At 34.4% G+C, this 25164-nt stretch overlaps 1 protein-coding gene across 4 annotated transcripts in view; it reads right to left on the bottom strand.

Annotated features, from left to right (window-relative positions):
- The window catches only part of LOC105322705 (thioredoxin reductase 1, cytoplasmic), a 43146-nt gene that overhangs the window by 3822 nt on the left and 14160 nt on the right, over positions 1–25164 (bottom strand). Inside the window, exons 1-18 of one of the 4 annotated variants that reach the window (XM_066082836.1) lie at positions 22472–22575; positions 21835–21993; positions 20473–20533; positions 19267–19353; positions 13389–13513; positions 12257–12329; positions 11550–11618; positions 10666–10716; positions 10259–10296; positions 8725–8829; positions 7114–7229; positions 6395–6620; positions 4838–4927; positions 4242–4315; positions 3401–3557; positions 2733–2840; positions 1740–1835; positions 713–847 (exon numbers count right to left, since the gene is read on the bottom strand). In XM_066082836.1, coding sequence (XP_065938908.1) covers positions 713–847; positions 1740–1835; positions 2733–2840; positions 3401–3557; positions 4242–4315; positions 4838–4927; positions 6395–6620; positions 7114–7229; positions 8725–8829; positions 10259–10296; positions 10666–10716; positions 11550–11618; positions 12257–12329; positions 13389–13513; positions 19267–19353; positions 20473–20533; positions 21835–21942 — 1719 coding nt within the window. In that variant the 5' untranslated portion in view covers positions 21943–21993; positions 22472–22575. Of the gene's footprint in view, positions 1–712; positions 848–1739; positions 1836–2732; positions 2841–3400; positions 3558–4241; positions 4316–4837; positions 4928–6394; positions 6621–7113; positions 7230–8724; positions 8830–10258; positions 10297–10665; positions 10717–11549; positions 11619–12256; positions 12330–13388; positions 13514–19266; positions 19354–20472; positions 20534–21834; positions 22000–22471; positions 22576–25164 lie in introns of those variants that run through there. The other 3 variants (XM_066082835.1, XM_066082834.1, XM_066082833.1) reach the window with 3 other exon arrangements.

Here is a 25164-nt window from a genome sequence, read left to right as displayed (position 1 = left end):
TTACCCATGCTCAAACTGTACTTGACAGTGCTACACATAATGAATGGCAATTTAACGGTAATCTATATATTACAAACCAGACATCACTGAGATGTTCTTAAGAACCCTGCGTTTAAAATAATGAAAGAAAATAGTGAGCAAGCTCACATACCCCATGCCCTCGCATTACCTGACAATGCTACAATGAACGGCAGGGTATGCAATAGATACACAAAATAAATTTAAATAAAGGGACATAATTCACTCCCAGGAAAACAATCAAATTTGATTTCTCTGTGAATATGAATATATATTATGATGTCTTCAAAATTGTGCTGACAAAATTACAAACAGAAATGACAGACTGACTTATGGACTGATATAAAATCATCATATACTGTTAAACTCGATAATCAAGCTGGTAAAGTAAACATGTTTTTTTTTAAGGCAAAAATAAGCATAGGTATCAAATAAGTAGTTGCAGGACTTACCACTCTAAAGTTTGAATTTTCGGTACCGTGCATGCAGGGGAATTTTACGCAATTTTAAGCTCAGCACGTAACTTGTGTAAATTTCCCCAACACATAAGTAACCACTTCTCCTACAGTATTTTCCACAAACTTGGTGTGTGGAAAAAAAATTTGTATTTTCATTTATCATAACCTTTTGATACTATAAGCATGTCTTCTCTTATTACTATGAAAAATTTTATATATTGGCCATAACCCCTAACCTCTGAGCAAGTGGGGTGGATCCCGATGGTAGCATCAAAATCAGCCTTGGTGGCTCCAAGTCTCATTGCCACAGCATAACCCTGAGTGATCTCCCCTGCATTAGGCCCCAACACATGGAGCCCTATCACCTTCTCCTGCAAAACACACACAAGGCCATCTTTACGAGTTTTTTGCATCAGAATAAATATTTCTTCTAAATAGGCAATAAACTCATTTGTAACTGGAATGTTCAGATATTTGACAGCAGACAATCTCCTCTTGATCTGTTCTTTTTTCATCACAATAAATTTTAGCAAAGTGGGGAAAAGACTCATAAGAAATTAGCATGCTCAGTAACTTTTCCCCCCTAAATCGTTATCACTCTATACATGGCTACAATTTTTTTTAAAGAACCGATATGAACAACAGCTTTGTGACAAATGAAATAAAATGAAAACCATAGCACATCTACCATTAAAATAAATAATTTTTAGATGCCAAAATAATAATTATATCTGCTCAAAGTATTATAAAATTATAAATTGCTGTTTTTGAGGTCAATACGATGATTTACATGTAGATACCTGAGAAGTACAATATTCACCTTGCCAAAGGTAACGTGAATACTTTACTCTGAGGGTAGCTTGTTCATCGTATTGACAGCAAAAATTGTTTATCTATACAATTCAGCTACGAATCAATACAGACATATCCCACTGAGTGTTATCAAGCAAAGATTTTAGTTCCAAACCATATCCAAAGAAATTTAGAAACGCTATATTTCATTGGAAAGAAATGTAGTGAAAATCAAATGTTCTATTGATCTCCTAGGTCATGTGCAGGTGAAGATAACATTTTATTTTTTTAGATTGTTGAATATCAGCCAATCAGAGAGCTAGGGATTAATGAATCAAATAATACTATGGCTTGTCATGGCAAATTAAATTTAGAACAATTCATTGAATGTTGATGGCATCAAAGTAATGAATTGAATATTCAATAAGTACCGTAGCAAACAAAAATGTTGATAATGATTGAAGAGTGTACCTTTTCGGGGATCAGACAGATGAGTTTTGCATAGCAGGAGTTTTCTGGACGTTTGGCCACTGTCCACTCTAGCGGCCAGAAGTTTGTGTGGTAAACCTACAAACAGAGATCAAGTCCAATTAAACGCATGAAAATATAAAACTTAATTACACACCAAATAAACATATGTAAAGCCTTTCTTCAGCAGGGAAAATTTTATGCAAACTCATAAGGACAGACAAATGATTCTATAGCCTTACATTGGCAAGTGGCAAATTTCTCCCAATTTTAACCCTTACCCTCAGCAAAATTACCCATTATATCACAGAAGTTTAACTCTCCTTCAAGTGAACACTTAAATGTATAAGGTTCTTACTCTCATTACAACCAACTGAACCATTATATCTCCTTTCATAACCTTTATCCATGTTACAGTACTCTTCACTCCCATTATCAAGACAGCCAACAATTTGTTGCAGAGCAAGGCACAGAGGCCACCATAGAACAATTCAACAAGAAACAATAAGTTACCCCCTATAAAATCCACTACTGTAACTGTACATTCCCAATTAAACGCAAGGAACTATTATTGTGAGGAAATCCCTTTGCTGAATTTAAAAGTCTCGTATTTATATTCTGAGAGTCAAGAACTATAAGAAATTAATATAAAAGTTTTGCATTCACAATTAAATATCTCGTGATTTGATACTAAAAGGTAGAATAGCAGAATTAGGTACTCACATAAAATAAGGAATCTACAGTTAGCCTTAGTAAGCCTATCAGGAAGGATCACAAAATTAAGAACTAGTGTAAAAAACGAATATAGAGTTAGCTTTACTAAGCCTATCAAAGTAGAATCGCTGAATTAAGAAGTCACGTAAAATAAAGAATCTACAGTTAGCCTTTCTAAGCCTATCACTTGTAATTACCAAATTTTTTTATCATAACCAAGCCTCGAGTTTTATTGGACCAAACTTTTACAATGACCAAGCTTATATTGGACAAAGTACTGACCTCTAGTTTGTCCTCACCAAACTTCTTGATGGCGTCTTCTTCGGAGTAACCTATACAGCCATACTCCAGGGGAGTGAAGACCGTCGTGGGAACATTGATGTAATCCGTCTGGATAAAAAGATGGAAATCGTAATTATCTAAGAATTTTTTTTTCACCATAACACTCCTTCAATTCAACTCATTGATTTAATTCAGAACAGTTTTTGACTAAATTCATGAAAATGAAATCTTTTAGGTAATTCATGAAGAAGTAAAATGATGGAAAAATAGCCAGTTGTCTGAGAATTACATCAAATTCATTAACTCTGCACATCTAGTGGAAGAGGAAGAACACTGTACAGTATATAACATATATTTTATTTGCTAAGACTTTATTATTGGGATGACTAGTAATAAAATGGTTAGCTGCTTCAATTTTTTACAATATCAGTGTAGGATTAAAATCTTTAACAAATTAAAGCATGTTTAAACTGGCCAGGTGGAGAAATATTCACTACAAGGTTCTTAGCAAATTCTGTCCCCATGCAAATAAAGTTGCTTCACTGTACATGCTAGAGAAATTAGCCCCATACACTTTATCTAAAAACTTCACACGACCCTCGCAAAAAAATTTAGCGAAAGGAACAAAAGAGGGTTACCAGTATGTAGTGGAGAAAATAGCCACATACCCTTTCCTTTCCGAGTCCGTACAATCTGTTGGCTAACAGTCTCCCGGCCTGTATAGCCACCGGGGTCAGCTCAGGCTTGCCCTCACAGATGTCGCCAATGGCGTAAATGTTCGACACATTTGTACTCTCTTCTTCATCCACTGGAATAAATCCACTTCTGTCAAGGGGAAGAAAGGTCCAATTATTTATACAAAAAACAAAATCCTTGATACATTCATAATTTAGCAACAAATATGTAACTTAAAGATAATTTTTTTCTGGAGATCTTTGGTAATCTGGGCTGGATTTTACAAAAGAACTTACGACAGTCGTAAATATTTACAACCTCGTAAAATGATCTTTAATGAGCAAAATTGACATAAAACCATTTGTTTACAAATATTTCAGTTCCCATTATTATATTTTTTATCCATAAGAATAAATCATTGATTACTTGGTGATTAATTAGCATTCATTAATTTGGTCGTAAGTCATAAGTTCTTTTGTAAAACGCAGCCCTGAATTTTCTTAATGAAGCTATGCAGATTGAAGACTGTATATACATGTACGACTAGTATATTCCATTTCATGCCATTAAATCTGAAGACACTGTCTAAATCATTTCTTGAGACTTCAGACCAACACGTTTTCTTTATAATGCTGCATTGCTTCCAGAATCCACCCTTTGTGACCCAGATTTGTAGATTAGCATGAACCTTCTTACATCTTCGATAAAATATGATATGCAGTGTTCCTTTCCCAATGCCCATTGAATCCCTAAGAAATCCAGAATACAGAGACAATATATTGATCTGAACAAACAGAATGAAGGAGACCCACTCATGCATGACTGGTCACTTACTTGTTGGTCTTGACGCCCACTTTGTCCAGGCCAATACTCGAGGTACACGGATCCCGTCCTATTGCAAATATCACCTGTAAAAGACTCCAGCAGTTAGAGCTCATCCTCTAAAATGTTATTCATTCATCCATCCATACCCCTTCCAAATTTTTTTTTTTTTTTTTTTAAGCAAATCTAGACTGGGACAGATTATTTTTTATTATTTAGTTGAGTAAAAGTATGTCACTTATATATCAGAGAGTCTTTTTTGAGATGAATTTGCCGGACCTTAACAATGTCACATGATTATATATATGAGTTGGAGACAATTTTAACGATGTACCGTGTACATGGTTAGACAATTAAGTACATGTATAATTATATATTAAAGATTCCATATCAGATGATGAATATAAAATGAAATACCAAGTAAAACAAAGCTCTTTCATAAACCTAGCAAGAGAAAAATACAAAGAGTAATATCCACATTAACATGAAGTGTTTTAAATACATCGCTACACTAAACTAATCATAGACAAATTCAGACACTGTAAGCTGTCATAGTTTTATTTACATGTAGTCACAATGCTTAGCTAACTGAAGACCACGATACTCACAGTGTTAAATTCGTCAGTGAACTCCATTCCATCGTCGTATTTCCCGGTCACACGGTATTTTCCGGGCTGACCGTCTTCCAGCTTTTCAATCTGTGAACAAGATCAGCAGAAATTATTAGCAATCCAACAACTAAATGTAATACAAAATCCATACTCCTGGAATCATCACACTTCTACAATCCAACATCAATACTCCAGGAATATTCACACTTCTTCAATTCAATACAAGTACACATTGATATGAGCTTTTTTAATATGCCATATAATAAACAATTATTAACAGGTTCCAAGCACTACTGAATGCTGAAATCATTACAAAGGTGTATAAATCCTTACAGGGGCATGGTCACAATTTGAGTTTTAAGTCAGGTATTTAAAATGTCTACTGTAATAGTGGTTATTTATGCTGGTGGTAAAGTACACAATTTCTATTATTATACTTTTATGTTAAATACTGAAATCTGATTGGTTTAAATCCTGTTAATAATCCGTTCCATTTCCTTCAGCGTTAGCAACACACTTAGCAACGGGTAACACAACGAATTGTTACATGTGCGTAAACTATGCGCGTACGGTTCGCCGTAGAATTCACGTTATTTCTATATGAAAACAGTAAAAATTTCTCTAAAATTAAGACATTCAGTATAATAAAATAAATAGTGCCTGTTTGGAAGGATAACAGTTGAAATTGACACCCCTCGAAAACCATTGTCAACCTCCGCTTCGTGTCGGTTGACAATGGTTTCCTCAGGGTGTCAATTTCAACTGTTACCCTTCCAAACAGGCACTATTTATATATTTTCAAACAACATGCGTGGGTATTAAATACGCGGAAATTTGATTTACCAATATTTGTTTAATACTTCACCATACGTGCGGGGGTAATTTACCCGGTTTTCAGCTTACCGCATAACTAGTGTAAATTTCCCCCCACTTGTAAATAACCACTTTTACAGTCATCAAAATTTTAATGTCAGCTGTCAATTTTATAGATGGGGAAGAAAACATCACATTTTCCCTGTGCTGCAAATCTATAACCCTGTAAGTGATGTCAGTGAATAAAAGACTTACTAGTAGATATTAATATCAGTTTACAATACATTTTTAAACTGAGGCTGTTCTTTTGAAATGCCTTAATTAGCTTAGCATAGTAAACATTATAAATGCAAAATTAAGATTTGCAAACTTCAGCTCAAATTGTGACAATGTCCTTTGAAGGTTTTATGTAGTAGCGATTATAACACCATTCAGTAGTACTGTATATTCCTTACTTTACGCAAGTGCTTAATTACACGATTTTACCGTTTTCCATCAAATTGCGAGAACATTAAATTGCTAATGTCGAATTTTTATCATAGTTTCATGTAGTTTAAATGTGTCCAGAAAAAAAAAGCAAGAAAAATTTGCGAGATGTACTTCTCGTGATTTTACACATATATTCATTCCTCACGTTTAATTAGGAATCTACACTACCCCATTCAACAATGGATCACAAGCTGTTTTACTGCTGCAGTGATTAAATTAAACATCTGAACAAAGCAGGGAGTGGTCAGTCACCTTTGTGGGGACACAGGGTCGAACGAACTTGACCCCTTCAACCTCCATATAGTCCCCGATCTTCTCGGCCATCTGCTGGTCGAACCCCCGGAGTAAGATGGAGCGGACCATGACGGTCACATTCAGCCCCAGGGCGTGGAGGAATCCCCCACATTCCAGGGAGACGTAGGACGCCCCCACCAACAGGGTCTTACCCGGGCAGTACGGCAGGGAGAACAGGTCATCGCTGAATAAACAAACACACATAAGCAATAAGTACATCCTTATAGACAATATGGCAGGATTAACAGGTCTTCATTAGCAAAAAACGATAATCATTACTGTATATTTCATTTACCATAAAACAGGAGAACAAGTCTGAACCAGCAAATCAAGAAAATCAATATGAACATCCTAAAGATCAACAAAAACACAGCATAATATCTATTTTTTACTTTCAATTCTTTGACATGTTGTCTCCTTATTAAAAAAATCCAGAGATCATTTGATAGACATTTACTGCATATCTCAACAGGAGCAAGAGCTAAGATTACCTGTGTGTTTATTTCCTCAATCTTCACTGATTTTTTAAAAACCCAAATCAGTGGACCTCGTTTTTTTTTTTAATTTTGGGCATCCTGAAACTGGGCTTTATTGTAAATTCAAAACTCTTAACTTCTAAAGCTTAGTGGACATACATGGTACATAATAGATAACTTTATAATCATCAGCTTTCTCACCTGGTAATTCCGTACTCCTTGGCCCCGGGAATGTCAGGGTACCGGGGTCGCTCTCCCATAGCCAAGACAAAATGATTGGCCGTCTTCTTGATCTCCTGACCCTTCTTGTTGAAAGCCTGAAACCCACAATACAATCCCTATCAATGAACAGCCTGCACAGTCTTCACCAGTACATACCATATATACTCGCCTATAAGTATTGTTCGCCTATAAGTCGGTTACAATTTTTCAAGTTAATTTTCAAGATTTTGCCATTGACCCTCTTATAAGTCGGGTAATTTTTTCTGGATAATCAGTCTACAGATTGCCAATCAAATAAGCACATTTTATCAAGCATGCATGACTATATTCTAGATAAAAAAATATTGGTGTTTGACCCCTCTGTTTTTACATTTCTAGATGCAATGCATTTTTAAAGTATTGTGTTCCATTAAGACATCTATCCTGGATGAATAACTTTCGATTTTGGACGCCATTTTTTTTTATTGATACACTGATGAAAACTTGGTGTAAGCTATAAAAATATTTAAAATACTATTGAAAATAAAATGATAGTGATTTTGATCCCCCGTTGACTGATTAAGATGGTATAGCCCCTTTTAAAAGTGGTGTGTTAGCTTGTGTTGTTTTAGGTGACATGCCACCTACAGCCACCAATATAGCCATTATCACCTCATGTGTAATTAATTATGAATAATTAAAAACCGATCTTTATCTTTTTTAAACAGACCAGGAGCAATAATTCTTGTGGTTAATTTTTAAGTATTAAACAGAAATTGCTGTTCTGTAATCCCACTAGATCGCTTTTAGACGCCATGTTTTTTAATAGTTTTCTGTAAACGGAGTTATCTTTCTTGAAGTTTGTAACTTACGATTTTAGACGCCATTATATTTTTTAAACACTCATTACAACTTGATTATAGCTCAAAAACTATTTTAAATGCTACTGGAAATAAAATGGCAGTGATTTTATCCCCTACTGACTGATTAGGGTTGGTAATTAGCCTCCTAAACTCAGTGTTGGCTTGTGTTGTTTTAAGTACAGTTATACCTACAGCTATTATCACCTCAGGCATAAATAATTGCCTGTTTAAATAAAAAATACTATCAAATAAACCTTGTTCATATTTTAAGAAATACATTTGAAACTTTCAATTTATTTATTAAGTGTTTATCTTTTTAGTAATTAAAAATTAAAAATGTCAAGTATAGGGATCGCAAGTCAAAAGTTGGTAGCAAAATGGCACCCAAAAACGAATTTTATTCAAATTTCTACTCCCAAAATACCGACTTATACGCGAATATATACGGTACTCATAGGGACACACAGTAATCTTTAAAGGGGGATAATTTTCATGGAATGTCTAACATTGACTGGTGGGGGCCTTATTTTGACAACATTTTATTTCAGTGCAGACAGACAAATATTTTCAAGTGTAAAAAATAATGTCCACATTCCTGCAAAAAGAAAGTCATGGGTAAGGGGGACCAATAGAATAAATGAATATCTGCCCCCCTCGGTCCCTCTCCTACTCCCACTTGAAATGAGATGATGGGGCCCATCTATAACAGTTAAATTGTGGAGACCAAGAGACAAGTGGTTGTTCTTACCTTTACAGTGTGTTCATCCACAAACTCTGCGTAAGCGTTGTGATAATCCACTTTTTTATCCCTCAGCTGAACTCTGTAGCCCCAGTTCAGGGAACCAATGTAGTCCTACAAAAACAGAGCATACCAGTACAACAAACCAATCCATTTCTTCTATGCACAAAATCTTGATACAAGAGGCATTTAGTTCTGACATCAAACGGATAATTTGTGGGGGTCAATTTTCGTGGATTGTGGGTTTTTTGCTAATTCGTGGGGATGTTAATTCATGGATGCTTAGATTTTCAGTTTCAGTAAGAAAACTAACTCTTTCAAAATTGTTTTCATTGAGGATGTAAATACAATTCTGCCTGGCTGCAGCTATCTTTTTTTTAATTCGCATTATTTAATTTTTTCCAGTACAAAAGTCTTTAAATAGTACACAATGACCAATATATTATACAGTTCTGCTTGTTTTAAGTGATGACTACAAGTCATCAGTTCTATATCCACAAATAGGGAATGGGGGTTTTGTGTCCATTCTATATCAGGGCCAGAGAAGGGGCCGCGCATACTGCCGAATAATGGCGCAAAGCACATATGGTGCGTTGCGCCAAGCGGCGCCCAACACAATCATATCGCAGAATATGCAAACGCATCATTTTGTAGTTTGTGATTTTATCGTAGTCGGCGTTTTCAATTATCTTCAATGGAATTGAGTTCAGAATGGAATGATCGAAACGTCATTTGATCATATACATGTACATGCCACCAGCAATAAATCTAACTTAAGTTTTGACTTCCTCATGGACATTAAACATTGGTATCTATGCAGTTCCCTCCGGTTTGATTTTATTAGGCTTGCACCATAGACATAAATAACATAAATAACCTTATTTATGTCTCTGGCTTGCACAGATGCACTCACTTTGCCCTTCACACTGCAAGTTGTGAACGAGTGTTTTTTCAGAAAAACCGTATTCTTACCAAGCAGAGAAATTCTTTGGTACCCAAAATATCGGCTTCTTAGAGTTTGGTTAAACAAAGAAGAAAATCTTGATTTATATAGTAATGTTTTTAAAAAAATGGAATTCTATGAAAAAGCATATTATCTCTGTTCAGTGACAAACATCCAAACACATTTTTGTTTGGGATTTAATTACATAAATTTTATTGTCAAAGATGCATGTGATGACTGTATTGTCGTAATCTGATAGTATTTCCAGTTTTGTATGACAGTTAATTTAAGAAATGGCCCACCATACTTTTTTTTTCTCGGCCCCATAAATTTCAAAATGGCCCCATCATTTTATTAAGCTTGGGGTCATTGGCCCAACCAGTCGTTTGTCCTTCCCAGGCACTGCTATATCCACAAATGTGGATAGTGGGTTTTGTGTCTATTCTGTACCTACAAATGTGACAATTGAATAGACACAATACCCATGGCTTGTGAAGATTCTCTCAGGGTCAAAATTTTTTTTCTTCATATTTCTGGTTTAGGTAGAGATGATATTTATGTGTAGGGTGACGGTGACTACGACCAGGTACGCCCTCTCACCTGTATAGCATCCTTCATTGTGGTCCAGTTGTGTTGCACTGTGGGAAGATAAAGAGAAGAATGATTAATTTGTGAGTCAGATGCAAAAGCAGAATAAATTTCAAAGACATGCACAAAGAAAAACTTGGCTTTTTTAGGAAGAGAAAAGGCAGAGGGTGACAGAGAAATAGGAAGAAGAAGAGAAACGTTGCCCCCAACCCCCTCCCTCTTTCTCAAAATTAACGGCCACCCATGTTGTAATCCTCAAACTTGTATAACTGAGCCATTGCTTATATTGAAGCACATTTAACATGCTTTTTCTAGATGCAGTGTGTAATTTTATCCCATTCCCTTATTTTTTCTCTGGAAAATCTGAACTGCCAAAAGGATAAAGCGATCGCAGTATACATTAGTAAACAAGAACTTACCTTTTTCTGGAACCTCCCAACCGAAGTTCTTGGCATCACTCAACCCATGCCCTACAAATACATAGTGAAACCAAATGACATAGAAATTCTAATAGAGAATGGATTTCAGTGTTACTTAAGACTAAGTATTTTATGAATGAGCTTGTGTGAAGATTTCATTGACCCATCATTTTCTCTGCGAATATAGTAAAATGGATATATATTTTTGTTATTCTTAATGTAAACAATCTTTTATTCTAGAGTCAAAGATGTAAATGTTATTACATCAATAAAAAATGCAATTTTTTCTCTTTTTTTCAGTCCCACCTGCACTGATTTTAAGCATATTATTTTGATAATTTTACCAGAGTTTTAGAAAAATCTAATTTCATGCCTTACTGATTAAAGCTGAAAAAAACCCTTTCCATTTGGGTTAAAAATTTCATATTTTCTAGGGAAATTAAGGCAAAGAAACAATGGATTGCATTTAAAGATAAAAAAAAAGGCATTTAATTCATTGAGATTTGTTAAATAGAAGCAGGAACAGGCAGAATTTCTCGACTTGTCAGCACAATAAGGACCTCGGACATTAATTATCATTTTACCTTACCATGGTAAGCCTACTGCTATAAAATAAAATCAAAACAACTTTGTTTGAATGTTCAGTATGTATGTCCAAATAGAAAGAATAAACTTTGTCCCACCTCAATTTATTTTACAATAGAAATGGTATCATAAACTTTGTAAATACCAGCACAATGAACCTAACCATTTATTTTGTTTGGCCTAATAACATGTTGGTCTAGATATGATAATTGATTATTCACTTAGTCTTAAAGCATGGAGACATTGTCCACATTTACCTACAATAAGTAAGAAAACTTTCTAAAGAAATCCTTAGTTACCCAGTATGGCGGCCTGATGCATCAGTTTCTTTGGAATACAGCCTACATTCACACACGTGCCTCCCAAACCTACATTGGGAAGAAAAGCATGTAAAACAGTGAAAACATTGTTCCTCTTCATCAACTATTATAACTATTTATACATATTAAATAATAGAAATATAGTAAAATATGGTTCTAGCAAACACGCTAATAATGAATTGACGCTTACAGCGAAGTGATTTTTATTCCACGTGACTTTATTATGTATAATAATTGTAAAATTGATGGATGAAACGAATTGTGCTTACACAGAAGCAAAATTGCCCGTCCCTGGCAATTCATCAGAAGCATGTGTTACTGTATATACACATGATATAGGTGAAATGAAAAGCACTTAAACCAATAAGCACTTTTTCCCTGCAAAATTTAATCTGCATAACTTAAAAAGCAAAACCTAATAAACAGTAGTTAATTCTGTGTTACCTACTACAAGTACTAGGGAAACATTAACAGCTACATGTAGGTCAATTTTATAAAAAAAAAAAAAAAATTGGCATGAGATATTAATTTTCCCCCAACACAAGAATCCTGTTATGTGTTTGTACTAGACCAGGGGCATGCAAGCAACACAAAGCTAGCACTAAGTTGTCTTAAATGGTTCATACTGGACACCCACACACCACCATACAAAACTCACGTACTTTACAAAAATAGCCAATACATACCCCAGGTGGTTCCAATGGGAGTAGGCTTCACAAAGTCAAAGACGGCTACTTTCTTTCCGAGACCCGCTGCTTCCTGAAAAACAATTGACGATTCTCACAGTATGTCTTTGATTGATTTTTGACAGCTATCAATCTAAATAGAAATGTGAACTCATTTTACATCTCTCGAGACTTTCTTAATTTGAAAGAGTAATTGAAGCAAAAATGCCACCTAGCAGGGTTTGAAATTAACAGTCACCCACTAGCCATTTGCGACTATATTTTCGTGTGGGCGATTTGAAAGTGCAATTCCAGGGGCCCACATGGCGATTAAACAATTCCTAATGCCAACACATCTTTTTTCCAAATTTGTCCGAATGTTTCGTATTTTCATTTAGGTTGATCACTCAGACGCTTATCTTTACCTATCTTCACTGTGAAGCCTAAATGTCTTGATTACTTTCACATGGTTGTCTCTAAGACCCGGGGGCGGGGAATTACCCGGCTATTATTGCATTTCAACACAATGTAGCTATAGCAAGACCCCCAGACCCCCCTTCTATTTTTTCATTTCTTCCTTCTACTTCAATTTTTAGAGACAACCCTGCTTTCAAAGCATCTAACTGATTTCGGCATTGTTATAATATTTCAATTTATGACAATAGTTGTATGATCAGCCAGCCAAAAGAAAAGGATTTTTATTTGTAATAGGAGATGGATTAACCAATACAGATGTAAAGGAACAACAAGACATGTGGTTGATTCAGAAGACTTGTGTTATGAATTTTAGTAAATGAAGTGTTTGAAAATTTTAACAAAAATCGAAATTCAATATGAATGAAGATATATGTACCGGTAGTTACAATGGCATGTTATATTAAATGAGATAAAAAAACCTCTTTTTTTAATCTTTTTTAAATTAAAATTGTGGGCAACTAAATTTTGATGTGGGCCCCTGGAATGACGAAGTTTAGTAGCCCACATGGCTAGCAAAAAAATCAAGTTAGTTTAAAACCCTGCCTACCTAAGCATCCTCTAAATACAGTATTGAATTGAAGTACTAAATATTAATATTTAAGTCAATAAATTTAATGTACATCACCAAAATAACAATCCTACTAGCTGTGGTATGTTATCACTGATTTTTAGTTACCTTTGAGGCTGCCAACCCTCCGGATCCACCACCTATAACAATTAGATCGTAGTCGTAAGTTCCCATGTTCAACATCTGCTGGAGTCGGCCTTCTTTATGTGCCTTTAGAGTGTCATCACAGCCTCCTTAAAAAACAATCGTTAAAAACAATCATTAAAAACAATCAATAAAATGGTTCCTGTCAGAGCACCTGCACATTACATTCAACGTAATTAAAGACTTAAATCTACTGTGAATACTTCTGGATAATCCCATTATGAACTTCTTAACTAAATCTTTAGACAACTCTAAAGGATGCAAATTTAGTTTAATTCCACCTCAATGATCAGGTAAGTCACAGAGAAAATTGAATTCAAAATTGACGATATTATTTATATATATTGTGATCTTAAAAATTTGACCACAAGTTTTAGAATATAATTTTCCATGCAGCCATACCTGAATTAAGTCACTAAAATAAACTTATAGATTATCTGTGCGAGAGAGAAAAGGCTGATTATCAACATTACAGCTCGACAAAATCAATATCAATTTCCTTTAATTCCAACATCATCATGATCATAATGTATCTGATTTCTAATATCACACTGGGATATTTTTTTTTTCATGTTTATTCTCATCACCTTCAAATTTCCGTATATGTTGGAGACATAATAAGTATAACAGAATATCTGGGCAATTCTTCCAATTCTACTGAAAAATTATTGCTTTTTATTTGGGATGAAAACTTCAAAGTATAATTGTGAAAAAAAAAATAATTCTCATTAATTCATAAAATTAATTCAATCTTAAACCTAACCCATAAAAAACAATTATTCCAAAAAGCACAGACCTGCAAAATAAAAACTCAAAGGAATATTTAGATAGAAGAAAATATCAATAAATCAATTCAAACTCACCACAGAAAAAACACATCATGTTCTGTCAATCCAACAAAAATTAAGAAAAACAAATTAGCTCGTTGTTTCACTATTAAAACAACATTTTTCAACAGAGTGTATTTCTTGGTTCACTATTCATTCTTAGGACATATGTACTTCATAAGGATCCGACTGGATCTCCATAACATAAACCTCCACCACAAGCAGTGCTCAGCCGTCACAGACTCTCCCTCAAACGGAATGGAGTTCTAATTCTGTGACTGCATTCCTCCTGGAAAATGACAATATCCTGTGTTGGGATGACTGCAGTGAATTGAATCGTGGACGCTGTTCTCAGAGTTGAAGATGCTGAGTGATTAATTACCCAGTATAAAACACCTCCAGTTCACCTGTACGCAGGTAACACAGGTAACTCAGGTCCAGATTCAGCCATGTTAAATTAAGGATTCCAATTAATGACTTGTAACTCAATGACAACTGGAAATCATGGATAAGGTCCACAATTAACTTGGCAAGAAAACTGTATTACCCTAATTTCCCCTTTCAACCACAACATGCTGTTCTGGGATTCCTCGTTCGACCAAAACGAACATCACCTGTGTTACATCTCGACAGGTAAGTGTATATTGTGAAACCTTAATACATCTTACACACCACCTACTGATGCAGTACCAACTGTTTTACCATGCACTCAAGACTTTGCAAACAGTACATCACTTTCCACTTCAATTTCACAGAAATAAAGCCACTAAAATTGCAAAAACTATAATGCACTATCAATTTTCTTTTGTTACTGCAGAATCAACAGGCACAGCCACTGACTCCAACAAACAATGGTGAACATGAACTTATGTACTAATGATGTGAACAGACAGTTCTATCAAGTCCCTTTGATGTGTCACATTGCCCACAATGTTGGTCTAATGAGTACGAGAGTCTGACCTTATGCAATGACACTTTCATCACAAAATGGTTAGCCAATCCAGTTTTTCAGATTCAATGCTTCAAACTGAATCAATGATTCAATCTGAGAGACTATCAAATTTGTCACAGTGTACTCCGATTACGATTAACAAGCAAGGGTCTAGGCTCTGTTTACACCTGTATCAAAGATCTCACTTGACCATCATAAATCCCCATTTTAAACGGTGGCCAAAGCTTTAAATAAGCTACTGCCATTGCCTAGTTATGCCATTAAACAGTAAGAGTTACACAAATGGTTTGTGCTGTTTTATAATGATAAACATTAGTTTCAGCAATCTGACCAGACCCTGAGTGCCGGTATATATATATACGGTATAGAGTATATGTTCAATACCAGTAATTATGGTTATTTTGATAATAAATCTGATAAGTGTTGCATAGATAAATGATTTTACCATAAACATTATGAAATCATAATATCTAATTTTTTCTGAATCAAGTACACAGTCATGTATTAAAATAAAGTACTGGTAGTTATTGTTAATTTGAATTCAGTGTTAACTTTCCTTGGCAGATATAGTGCCTGAGGTGATATATGGGCTAATATGGGATTTGAAAAAGTGCATGATGATGTTCCTATTGTGTACTACCACAATCTGTGCTCTACAGACCTTGTGCTTATTACTGTGTATCAGCACATTCTGTGCTATTATTTCCGTATATACAGACCTTGTGCTTATTACTGTGTATCAGCACAATCTGTGCTATAATTTCTGTATCTACAGACCTTGTGCTTATTACTGTGTATTAGCACAAACTGTGTCCTAGCTAACCTTTTGTGCTGTCTCTTCAGAATCTGTATCAACACTGTGCTGTCACCAATGTAAGGAGATAAACTCTGTTCTTGGACTTCTGTATTAGACTGTGAATCCTCAGACTATGCTCTTAGTTACAAGTCATTGAACCACGCTGTCACTTCTTCATCAGCAAGCTTAGCATGAGCTCCTAACTGTCATTTATAATATCCTTATTCTATTCAATCAAATCCCTCCAATAAATTTTTTTTTGCCCATAATAATTAAAGCTTTCAGTAACACACGTCATTTTCATGGATAGGGCTTCCACACTACAATTTGCTACTTGTGCAGGGGCCGTTAACATTTCTAGGAACACTGGAGAAATCATTGCACATTAATTGACTTCATTACAATAATAAAGGTTATTGAAGGTTTTATATTATTAATAAATTAACTTCTTTTTTTTACAGTTTTAAAGCATAGCAAGTTAAGCTGTGGGATTTGCATTTTGTATACTAGGGTTCGGAATGGGGGGGGGGGGGGGGGGGGAAGAGAGAGAGAGAGAGAGAGAGAGAGAGAGAGAGAGAGAGAGAGAGATTAAAATTTGGCATAAAACATTTACAAATTCAAATAATTATTCTTCATCAATTCTATAAAAATAATCTACTTTATTGATTTATCTTTAAATCATAATGTAATCATGGCTATGACCGTTAATAATATTATTTAAAAAAAAATAAAACAACAGGCTTATTTTTCAGCTAGCATTGGCATAAATGGAGTCTTTAATGGACTAATGGATACATTTTGCAATAATGTTCACTTTCTTCTTAAATGAGAGACAGAAACTTAATCCTTAATGATGTGCTTCCATATTGATCCATATCAAATAGAATTCTTCTAAAGCCATCAGCAAGCTAACAAGTCACCAAAGGATGAAATAAAATTAAGAGCCAGTGCTTAGTAATGCGATGTAATGGCAACATTTTCTTTAATTACTTTAAATAAAGACTGATTTGTTTCTTTCCGTGCAGGATAATTAATGTTTGTTTCATAAAATTGGTTGTCAATGTCCATTTTTTTTTCAATTGTAAGTGCAATTTTACCCTCGTAAGTAATTTTCTGTGTAATTTTACGAGCAAACATTTTTTTTTAACTTCTTATACATGCACTACCTTTGAAGTCACCATCTCTATTCAGATTCTGCACCTGTTGACAATAATTTTTTAAACAGTTTCACATCATTTAAGCAAAGTCAGAGATGAGAACTAGCAAGAATATCAAACAGAAAGTTGTAACTTTGAAGGAGCATGTTAGCACAAACTATTTACCTAGGAGAATCAGAGATGAATACTTAGTTCAAAAAATATATTTACATCCATCAAGTATTAACATCCATCAAGTATGATTCCCTCTATTTCTTATGGAAATTGATTGTAATTCATAGCTCTGTCGAAATTGACAGAACTGAAATCTACACGCCCCATTTATCGATTGCATGGTCAAAACCTTCATGAATTTAGGAAAAATCAGACTTCATGAAATAATAATGATGATGTCAGACTCAATTTCCCATAGAAGACAATTTGGCCGTTTCTTTTTGCTAATTAACTTACTGATGTACATAAACAATTAATTTTACTTACTTTTTACAATCAATTTATTAATTTGTCAAACAAAAAATGTGAATATAAACAAAAACATGATTTCTTTTATGATTCATATCCCAAATGAATGACCAAAGAAAGCAGTTCAAAAATTTAAACAAGATATCTGTGAGCCAATGCTCACTAGTGATATCCCCGCTCTGATGTGAATATGCAAAATAAGCAAAGTCGACATTTAACAGAAAGCTGGCATCCGATTGGTACAGAAATATATCCCACAATATGGCATGCCTAAACAAATAGTGTGTTAAAATTTCAAGCATCTGCGATAAATAGCTGCTGAGAAATCTTTGAGGAAATTTATTTGAAAATTTTGGCTAAAAATAAACAGTCATTATTTAACAGGAAGTTGATGTCTGATTGGTACAAAAATATATCCCACAATATGACATGCCTTAACAAACACTGTGTAAAAATTTCAAGCATCTGCGATAAATAGTTGCTGAGATAAATGCGACAGAAATTTTTGTTACGGACGGATAGACATACAAGGTAAAACAGTATACCCCCACTCCTTCGGAGCGGGGGTATAATTAAAACATCCAGTTATCATAGTGATACATGAATTAGACTGCAATATACCTTGTTACTTGGCAAAGTACAGCGCATACACATGCACCATGTAAAATTATTGATTTTTCATCGGTATTAGATAAAGTACATATGTTATAAATTACAGGTAAACTCTCTTTTCAAGCATAAATAAAGTGATGTAACTGTAAACAAAATTCCCAAGCTAGTAAACAGTTTGAAAAATGTCAGATTTAAAATCCCCATCCCACTGAACACTCTTTTATAAAAGAGATCTCCGAAAATTCATGTTCCGAGTTTTAGAAAGGAGCTGACAGCTTAGCACCTGCCTGGTTTCTTATTTGATGAGAAACTATTGACAGGTTCATAACCTTATGAACATGTTTTCCCACAAGAATGTATATTTATTCATAAATCAATTTAGTAAATGCAGCAATGTACACTGAATCTATATTTGAATCAATTGGCATAAACTTTGACATTAACATATAAATATTAAGCATATTACATATATAAGCATGATTTATGTTCAAAAAAGAGAAGAGGTTTTCTTCCCTCAAACAATTCCAATTAACTTATCATGCTTTTTCATATGCAGTTATAAACTCTGCCATAAATACCAGTAGCAAATAAGATCGTTGTGGAAACTCTATACTGCAATCTTATTAATACATAATAAGTGTGTTATTTACTATTCTAAGTCAATTATTTGAACCTTTCCAGTGCTCAGCCATTGACATTTCAATTTGATTTGAATATTCAAAAGATATACAAGAATATCAATCTATTTTCTCCTCGTACATCATTGAAAATTAAACATGATCACCTCATACTGTGCTTCATTAATATTCATAGACATTATTTTTCATTAATTAAGTGAAAATTACATTTTCAATACATTTTCAATACGTTATAATACATTATCAGAAATCTCCCTCTGATGACGATTTAATTTGGTGGATCAAATCAACCATAAAATCCAAGGATATTGGTATTCAACAAATATTGATAAATCACGATAATCTAAATTTCATACAGATAAAACAATTTCCTTTGATACTATCCAGTTAACACTTACCTAGATGTTGTCCGGCCACAAACACGTTCGGAACTGTTCGTTGACCAGTTATTTCCAGCAGGGCATTCTGGATTTCACTTCCATTGGCTGTCGGAGCAAATAAAGAAAAAAAAAAGTGCTGAATGCACAAATGTTTGAAATTTCACACAATTACTGCATGTTGTTCACGGGAGGACTTTCAAACCTCAGTGATACAACGAAAGAGAAAAAAAAAAACATTGATTGCAACGTGATAAAGGGAAAGACAATTACATAGTCAAACATCCTACGGCAAGGTAGAATAAATTCCATGAAAACAAAAATCAATAACTTTCTTTTTACTAGGTCATTTCTTGGTTATATAACTATTGCTGGTAGAAATGTGTAAAGTTGACTTGAACACATCCTACACTAACCACTCCCTAACAAGCTGTCATTCTTATATTTGACTTGAATTATATACTCCATAAATGTTGTAAATTAATATCTAAAAAATGTAGGTTAAAATGTCATTAGACAATGAACTGAATGTATCCTTATTTGTGTACCTAAAACAACCATTAGACAAACTAAAAATTGGGAGTGCCAACAGGATATATTGCATTATAAATTGTGCACCATCTGCTACATAAATAGATTCAAGAAATAACAAACATGTTTTATCCACTTCCTCAGTCTGGAAGAGTGCTTGTTGTATTTGGTTGTTATTATTTAATTTATTTGAGGTGGGGGGGGGGGGGGGGGTGAATTCAATCTTAGCCCTGCTTCCTCTTTACCCAATACTTCTTACATAGAAAAACATGAAACACAACCCATCAATTCTTGATTCAATTGAATCAAGAATTCAATTCTTTACTCGGAATTTAAGAAGCAAAACTTCATCTTTTTCATTATCATATTTTACAGGATACCATATAAGATATTGAACTTCAAAGGTTCACGGTTCACCATTGGTCAGCAATGCATATTCACAAATCTACTGTCTTTTATTCATTAAAAAAAATTCTGTGCCAGCACAAAATTTGAAGATCAAGTCAGGAAATAGAGTGCTAGCTATAAAATTTATGCTTTTATACAAATAAACACCCCTCTAGCTTTTATTACATGCTGTAACAACCAGAGTGATCTCAGTTTTGATGGGGTTTTCCATTACCTATTAAATCAGAATTTCCACAATAGGAAGGTCTCTACATATGGCTTTATCTACTTTCACTTTCACTTTCTTACCTTGCTGGTCCAGCTCCAACACCTCAAATTTGATCTGTGAAGATTGCAGCAAGTCTTTCACCTTGAGAGATTTGAAGAAAAAATCAACTGGTTGTTTTATAGTGTTATAATATACTGACATAGAAATATAAAGTTGCAAAGGCTAAAGACAACAGCTCTTTTTACCTGAAGATATTACTTGGAATTCAGTTTAGTGTTACAAATTTACTGTCATAAAAGTATCTGCTATGATTAAAGGAAGAATAGCAAAACAACATGTATTCTCTATAGCTATACAAATTAATTTATCAATTTAATGCATTTTTCACTTACATATACAAAACTGAGAAATGGTCTTGTCAATAATTTGATCTAAAGCTTGAAGAAGTTCATCATATCTTCTCTTCTTTTGAACAATAAAATTAAATGTAATCGGATGGCTACAACAATGTTCTTTTTTTAATCTCCTATCTCCATATTAGACTTAAACAATCCTGATCTCAGAAGTGGTTCCTGTCTGCTTATCAGTTTGTAATACCAGGAAGTGACTTTATGACTCATGCTTCGTACATGTATGTGCTAATCACTATTTTATTAATAACTTTATTTATATATCATGTACATGTACATGATTTCATCCTAAATTAGTGTGTATCATTTCTTTGAAAAAAGAAATCCCTGAAAAATATACTAGGTGAACAACTTAAAATAATCTACTAGTATCAGCTTGGCTATGTGATACTAATAGAATCATTCATTATTATGAGTGTGGGATAGTGAAATTCCACCGAGGGGACAAGATTCACGGTCTAGGACGAGGCTTTGCCGAGTCCTAGACCGTGAATCTTGGCCCCGAGGTGGAATTTCACTATCCCACACGAGTATATAATGAATGATTATTTTTCTCGCATTATATTACCTTAAAAAATGATGTTTGACAACTTTCTGTTATGACGTTCAAAAGATTACGTTCGATTTATCCCTCCGCGTGCTTCAAATAGTGCAAGTCAATTTGAGAGCATTCAACAGTTTTTTAATCAAAAATATGATAAATTGTAATTACTTAAGAAACACAATTACTTAATGGATAATCTCAATGCACCATTTTGCATTTCCCTACAGCAGACAACGTTTGTTTACGTTTTGAAACGGCGTAGTAATACACAGTGTAAAACAGAAAAATCTCACACTGCTGTCTCACACTGGACAAACCGATCTCACACCGGTGATAATGCGAGAATTACCTTTTCACAGAATACTTATTTTTTCACAGAATGGACAGGTTGGCTATGTGATACTTATTTTTTCACAGAATGGACAGGTTGGCTATGTGATACTTACCTTTTTACAGAATGGACAATTCAGCTGTGTACTGTAGCTTACCTTTTTACAGAATGGACAGGTGGTTTTGCTGAAGATCATCACCTTGTTGTTGGAGACATATTCACTGATCGTCTCCTTCAGCCCTCCATTACCAGATACTGGGGGCATTTTTCCACCTCTGCCCTCACTTCTATTCAAGTTCACTCGTTTAATCTTGTCCTTTGTCTGTAAATTCAATTAAACAATGAATATCAACATTTCTCGAATAGATTTATGGCATGTGAAGTCAATATATCTGACAACCGAGCCCTTGTGAAGTCAATTCGAAATGTTCACTACATTAGAGTTATACTATCGTAACTGCAGCTATAACTAGAATCGCCCAAAACAAAGGCAGAGGAAATTCGAATAAAGATGACACAATGAATTCAACAATTTATTTGGAAATTTACCGTTGATTACATGCTAAACTATATATAATAATGCGAGTTTCTTAACTAAGACAGTAATATAAACAGATCTTTGTGAAACAGTTCAAAGAATAGAACATTGCCAGTTGAACCGTTCACCCATTGTTGAACAATTTTGAATACTGAATATTCCTCGGGCCAATAAACGGGTGAAGTTTAATAAATAAGCCTGCTAATGACTTCAAATTTTAGAGACAACATGTAACAATGGTTTCTTGTACCTTTACCTTATCACTCTAGTCACTACTACACTCAGTACTTCCACAGTGTAAATATCCCCGTATCACGATGAGACTTTACCGCCAACCACGTGGTATAAGATTGACGTCATGCTTATTTTTAGATTTGATATAAAGGAAAATTTCGACAAGCAAGGCAGGCACGTAGCATCAGGGGGGGCCAGGGGGGGCCTGGCCCCCCCCACTTTTTCTCGCAGCCACGAATTTTTTAAAATTTACATATAAAAATATGAATTATAATGGAGTTGGCCCCCCCACTTTTTTGTAAGTTAGTAAAAAATTGATATGAAAATTAGGAAATGAGTAGTCAAATTGAAGGTACTCTCCCCCCCCCCCCCCCCCCCCCCCCCCCACGGATTAGGAATTTCCTGATTTGGAGAGAAAAAAATTTCCTGATTTGGAGAGAAAAAAATTTTGGTAGGGAAGAATTTTTTTTTGGAAGTATAGTTGAGTCTACCCCCCCCCCCCCCCACGGATTAGGATTTTGAAGATTTTTGGAAACTTTAAATTTCCCTTATTTTTTGGTTTTTTTTTTTTGCTTGTCAAGATTTTTTGGATGGATCTGGCCCCCCCACTTTCAAAAACGATGCTACGTGCCTGCAAGGGGGAGGGGGGTGGCAAAGTACCTGGACAACTCAATGGTTTTAGAATTATATACTATTTAATATGCAAGTAATTGCTAAAATGAAATAAAAACTTGAGAGATAAGACAAAATTGCATTGGTGAAGAAAATATACCGTTTCATTCAATATATGCACTAAAATTCAAAAGTTGTTTTAAAACTGAATTTTTTAACGTAATTCCTCTATTTAAAAAGGACGATCCGTCATTGGTTTCTAATTTTTCATAGACCGCGGTATCTTAGTAAATTATGGAAAGAATCATTTTTAAACATCATGCATGAACATGCATGTGTACAACTATTTTCATACCAACAATTTATTTCATCGATATCAAGTCGGGTTTTTACGCGGTCATTCCACTGTTTGTTAACTACTAAAGAATAGAAACGTACCACAGCATGGTTCAAAATATTGATGAATGTACCTGTAAATTTTCATGCATGATTTTTTTGTGATCTGTCAAAAGCATTTGCAGGCATCGTTGGGGGGGGGGGGTACTTTTTACCTTGTAGCAAACTTTTTTTTTTAAATTTATATATTTATAAACAAGTTCTTCACAATCGTAATTTAAAATACCTTCTTTCAATCATTACCAAATTATAGTCCTCAGGTAAAAAAGATCGGATGCAACTAAAGTTCGTATTTATGCATCCCTTAATTTAGAATTGACTGACAGACACTCGATTAGACAACACTTTATGACAACACTTTCTAGAAAAACTGAGGTTGTGTTTCATTTCTTATGACAGTTGTATTTTATAAGGGTTATTTTTTCTTTCTGAATCATACTGCCTTATCGTTATTATATGGTCATGATTTAAAAAAAAAAAGTACGGGCAAGTAGCATCGTTTGGCAAACTTATCCGAATAGTTGAAATGCCCCCCCCCCCCCAAAAAAAACCCCATTAATAATACCAATATTTCCCTATAATTTTGTACCTGTTGCCTCCAAAAATGGGGAGGGACCAGCTTAAATTCTTTAAAAAAATTCTTATGCGTGAATTTAAGAAAAATGTCTATAGCAACAAATAGTGCCCCCCCCCCCCCGGCCACTGACACCTCAATAATCCATAATTTCCGCTATCTAGCAACTTAATCCGATATCTTTTTCACCTTGTGTGGTGACAAAACCATGGAGGTGGGTTAAAGTTCATTTAAAATCTTATTAATCTAACGTAGTGCTGATGAGGTTACCCAAAGCGTCAGCCATGACCTCTAAAACCTGAATGATATATAAATTCATGACAACAAATGTAGCTATACATGTATGTGTATCTTTCAATGACAACACACCATTTTTTCTATTATATATTAAGGTTAACCATGCTGTATGGCATATCAAAAGAAATGCTCAACGTCAAAACATGTCCTTTCTAGGCTTGTCCGTCTCGTAAGTCGATGCAAAAATAAAACTTAAAGTCGTGATATTTTAAACACTTGCTACAATTTGAATGGACATCGTTTTTAAAAATGTGAAAACAAGACATAAAACATTAAGGACACAATAGATAATTTATTCTTTATAATGTACAAAAGCAACGATTCTGGTGCAGCAACAGTGGACTTCCAGTGTGGCCAATGGGTATCTGCAGAAGTTGAAAAAAGAAGAAATTAGTAAAATTATAAAGGAAAACTAAAGGGACAAGGCTTGATTAGAAAAAGACCCCCTCCCCCGGTAAAACTTGGTGTGAACATTAATCCTTGGCTAATTCTTATATACAGTACAGGATTTTCATGGATATCAAGAACGAAACACAGTTTATGTATCGTTAAGATCGCATTTATTCCAATGTTTAAGCAAGTTTTTTGATCTTCTGGGGGGGGGGGGGGGGGGTGTTCGCTAAAAATGATATGGCAAAACCTAAGCAATTCGTGATAAGTGCGTGGTTTAAATGGGCATGGTCACGATTTTGGTAAAAATAAATTGACGATTTTAATGTTTACAATGCTTCAGTAATTAAGGCATTTTTAATTGGCAACCAAAATTTGAGGGTCTTTCGTTGAGTTATAAGTGAGTTACAGAGCTATGTGAGCAAAGCTTTTGTTTCCGACGATGA

This window comes from Magallana gigas, chromosome 4 (genome assembly GCF_963853765.1).
Source record: "Magallana gigas chromosome 4, xbMagGiga1.1, whole genome shotgun sequence".
Taxonomy (NCBI): Eukaryota; Metazoa; Mollusca; class Bivalvia; order Ostreida; family Ostreidae; genus Magallana; species Magallana gigas.
Note: the sequence above shows the minus strand (reverse complement) of the source record. Positions and strands in the feature narration are given on the sequence as shown.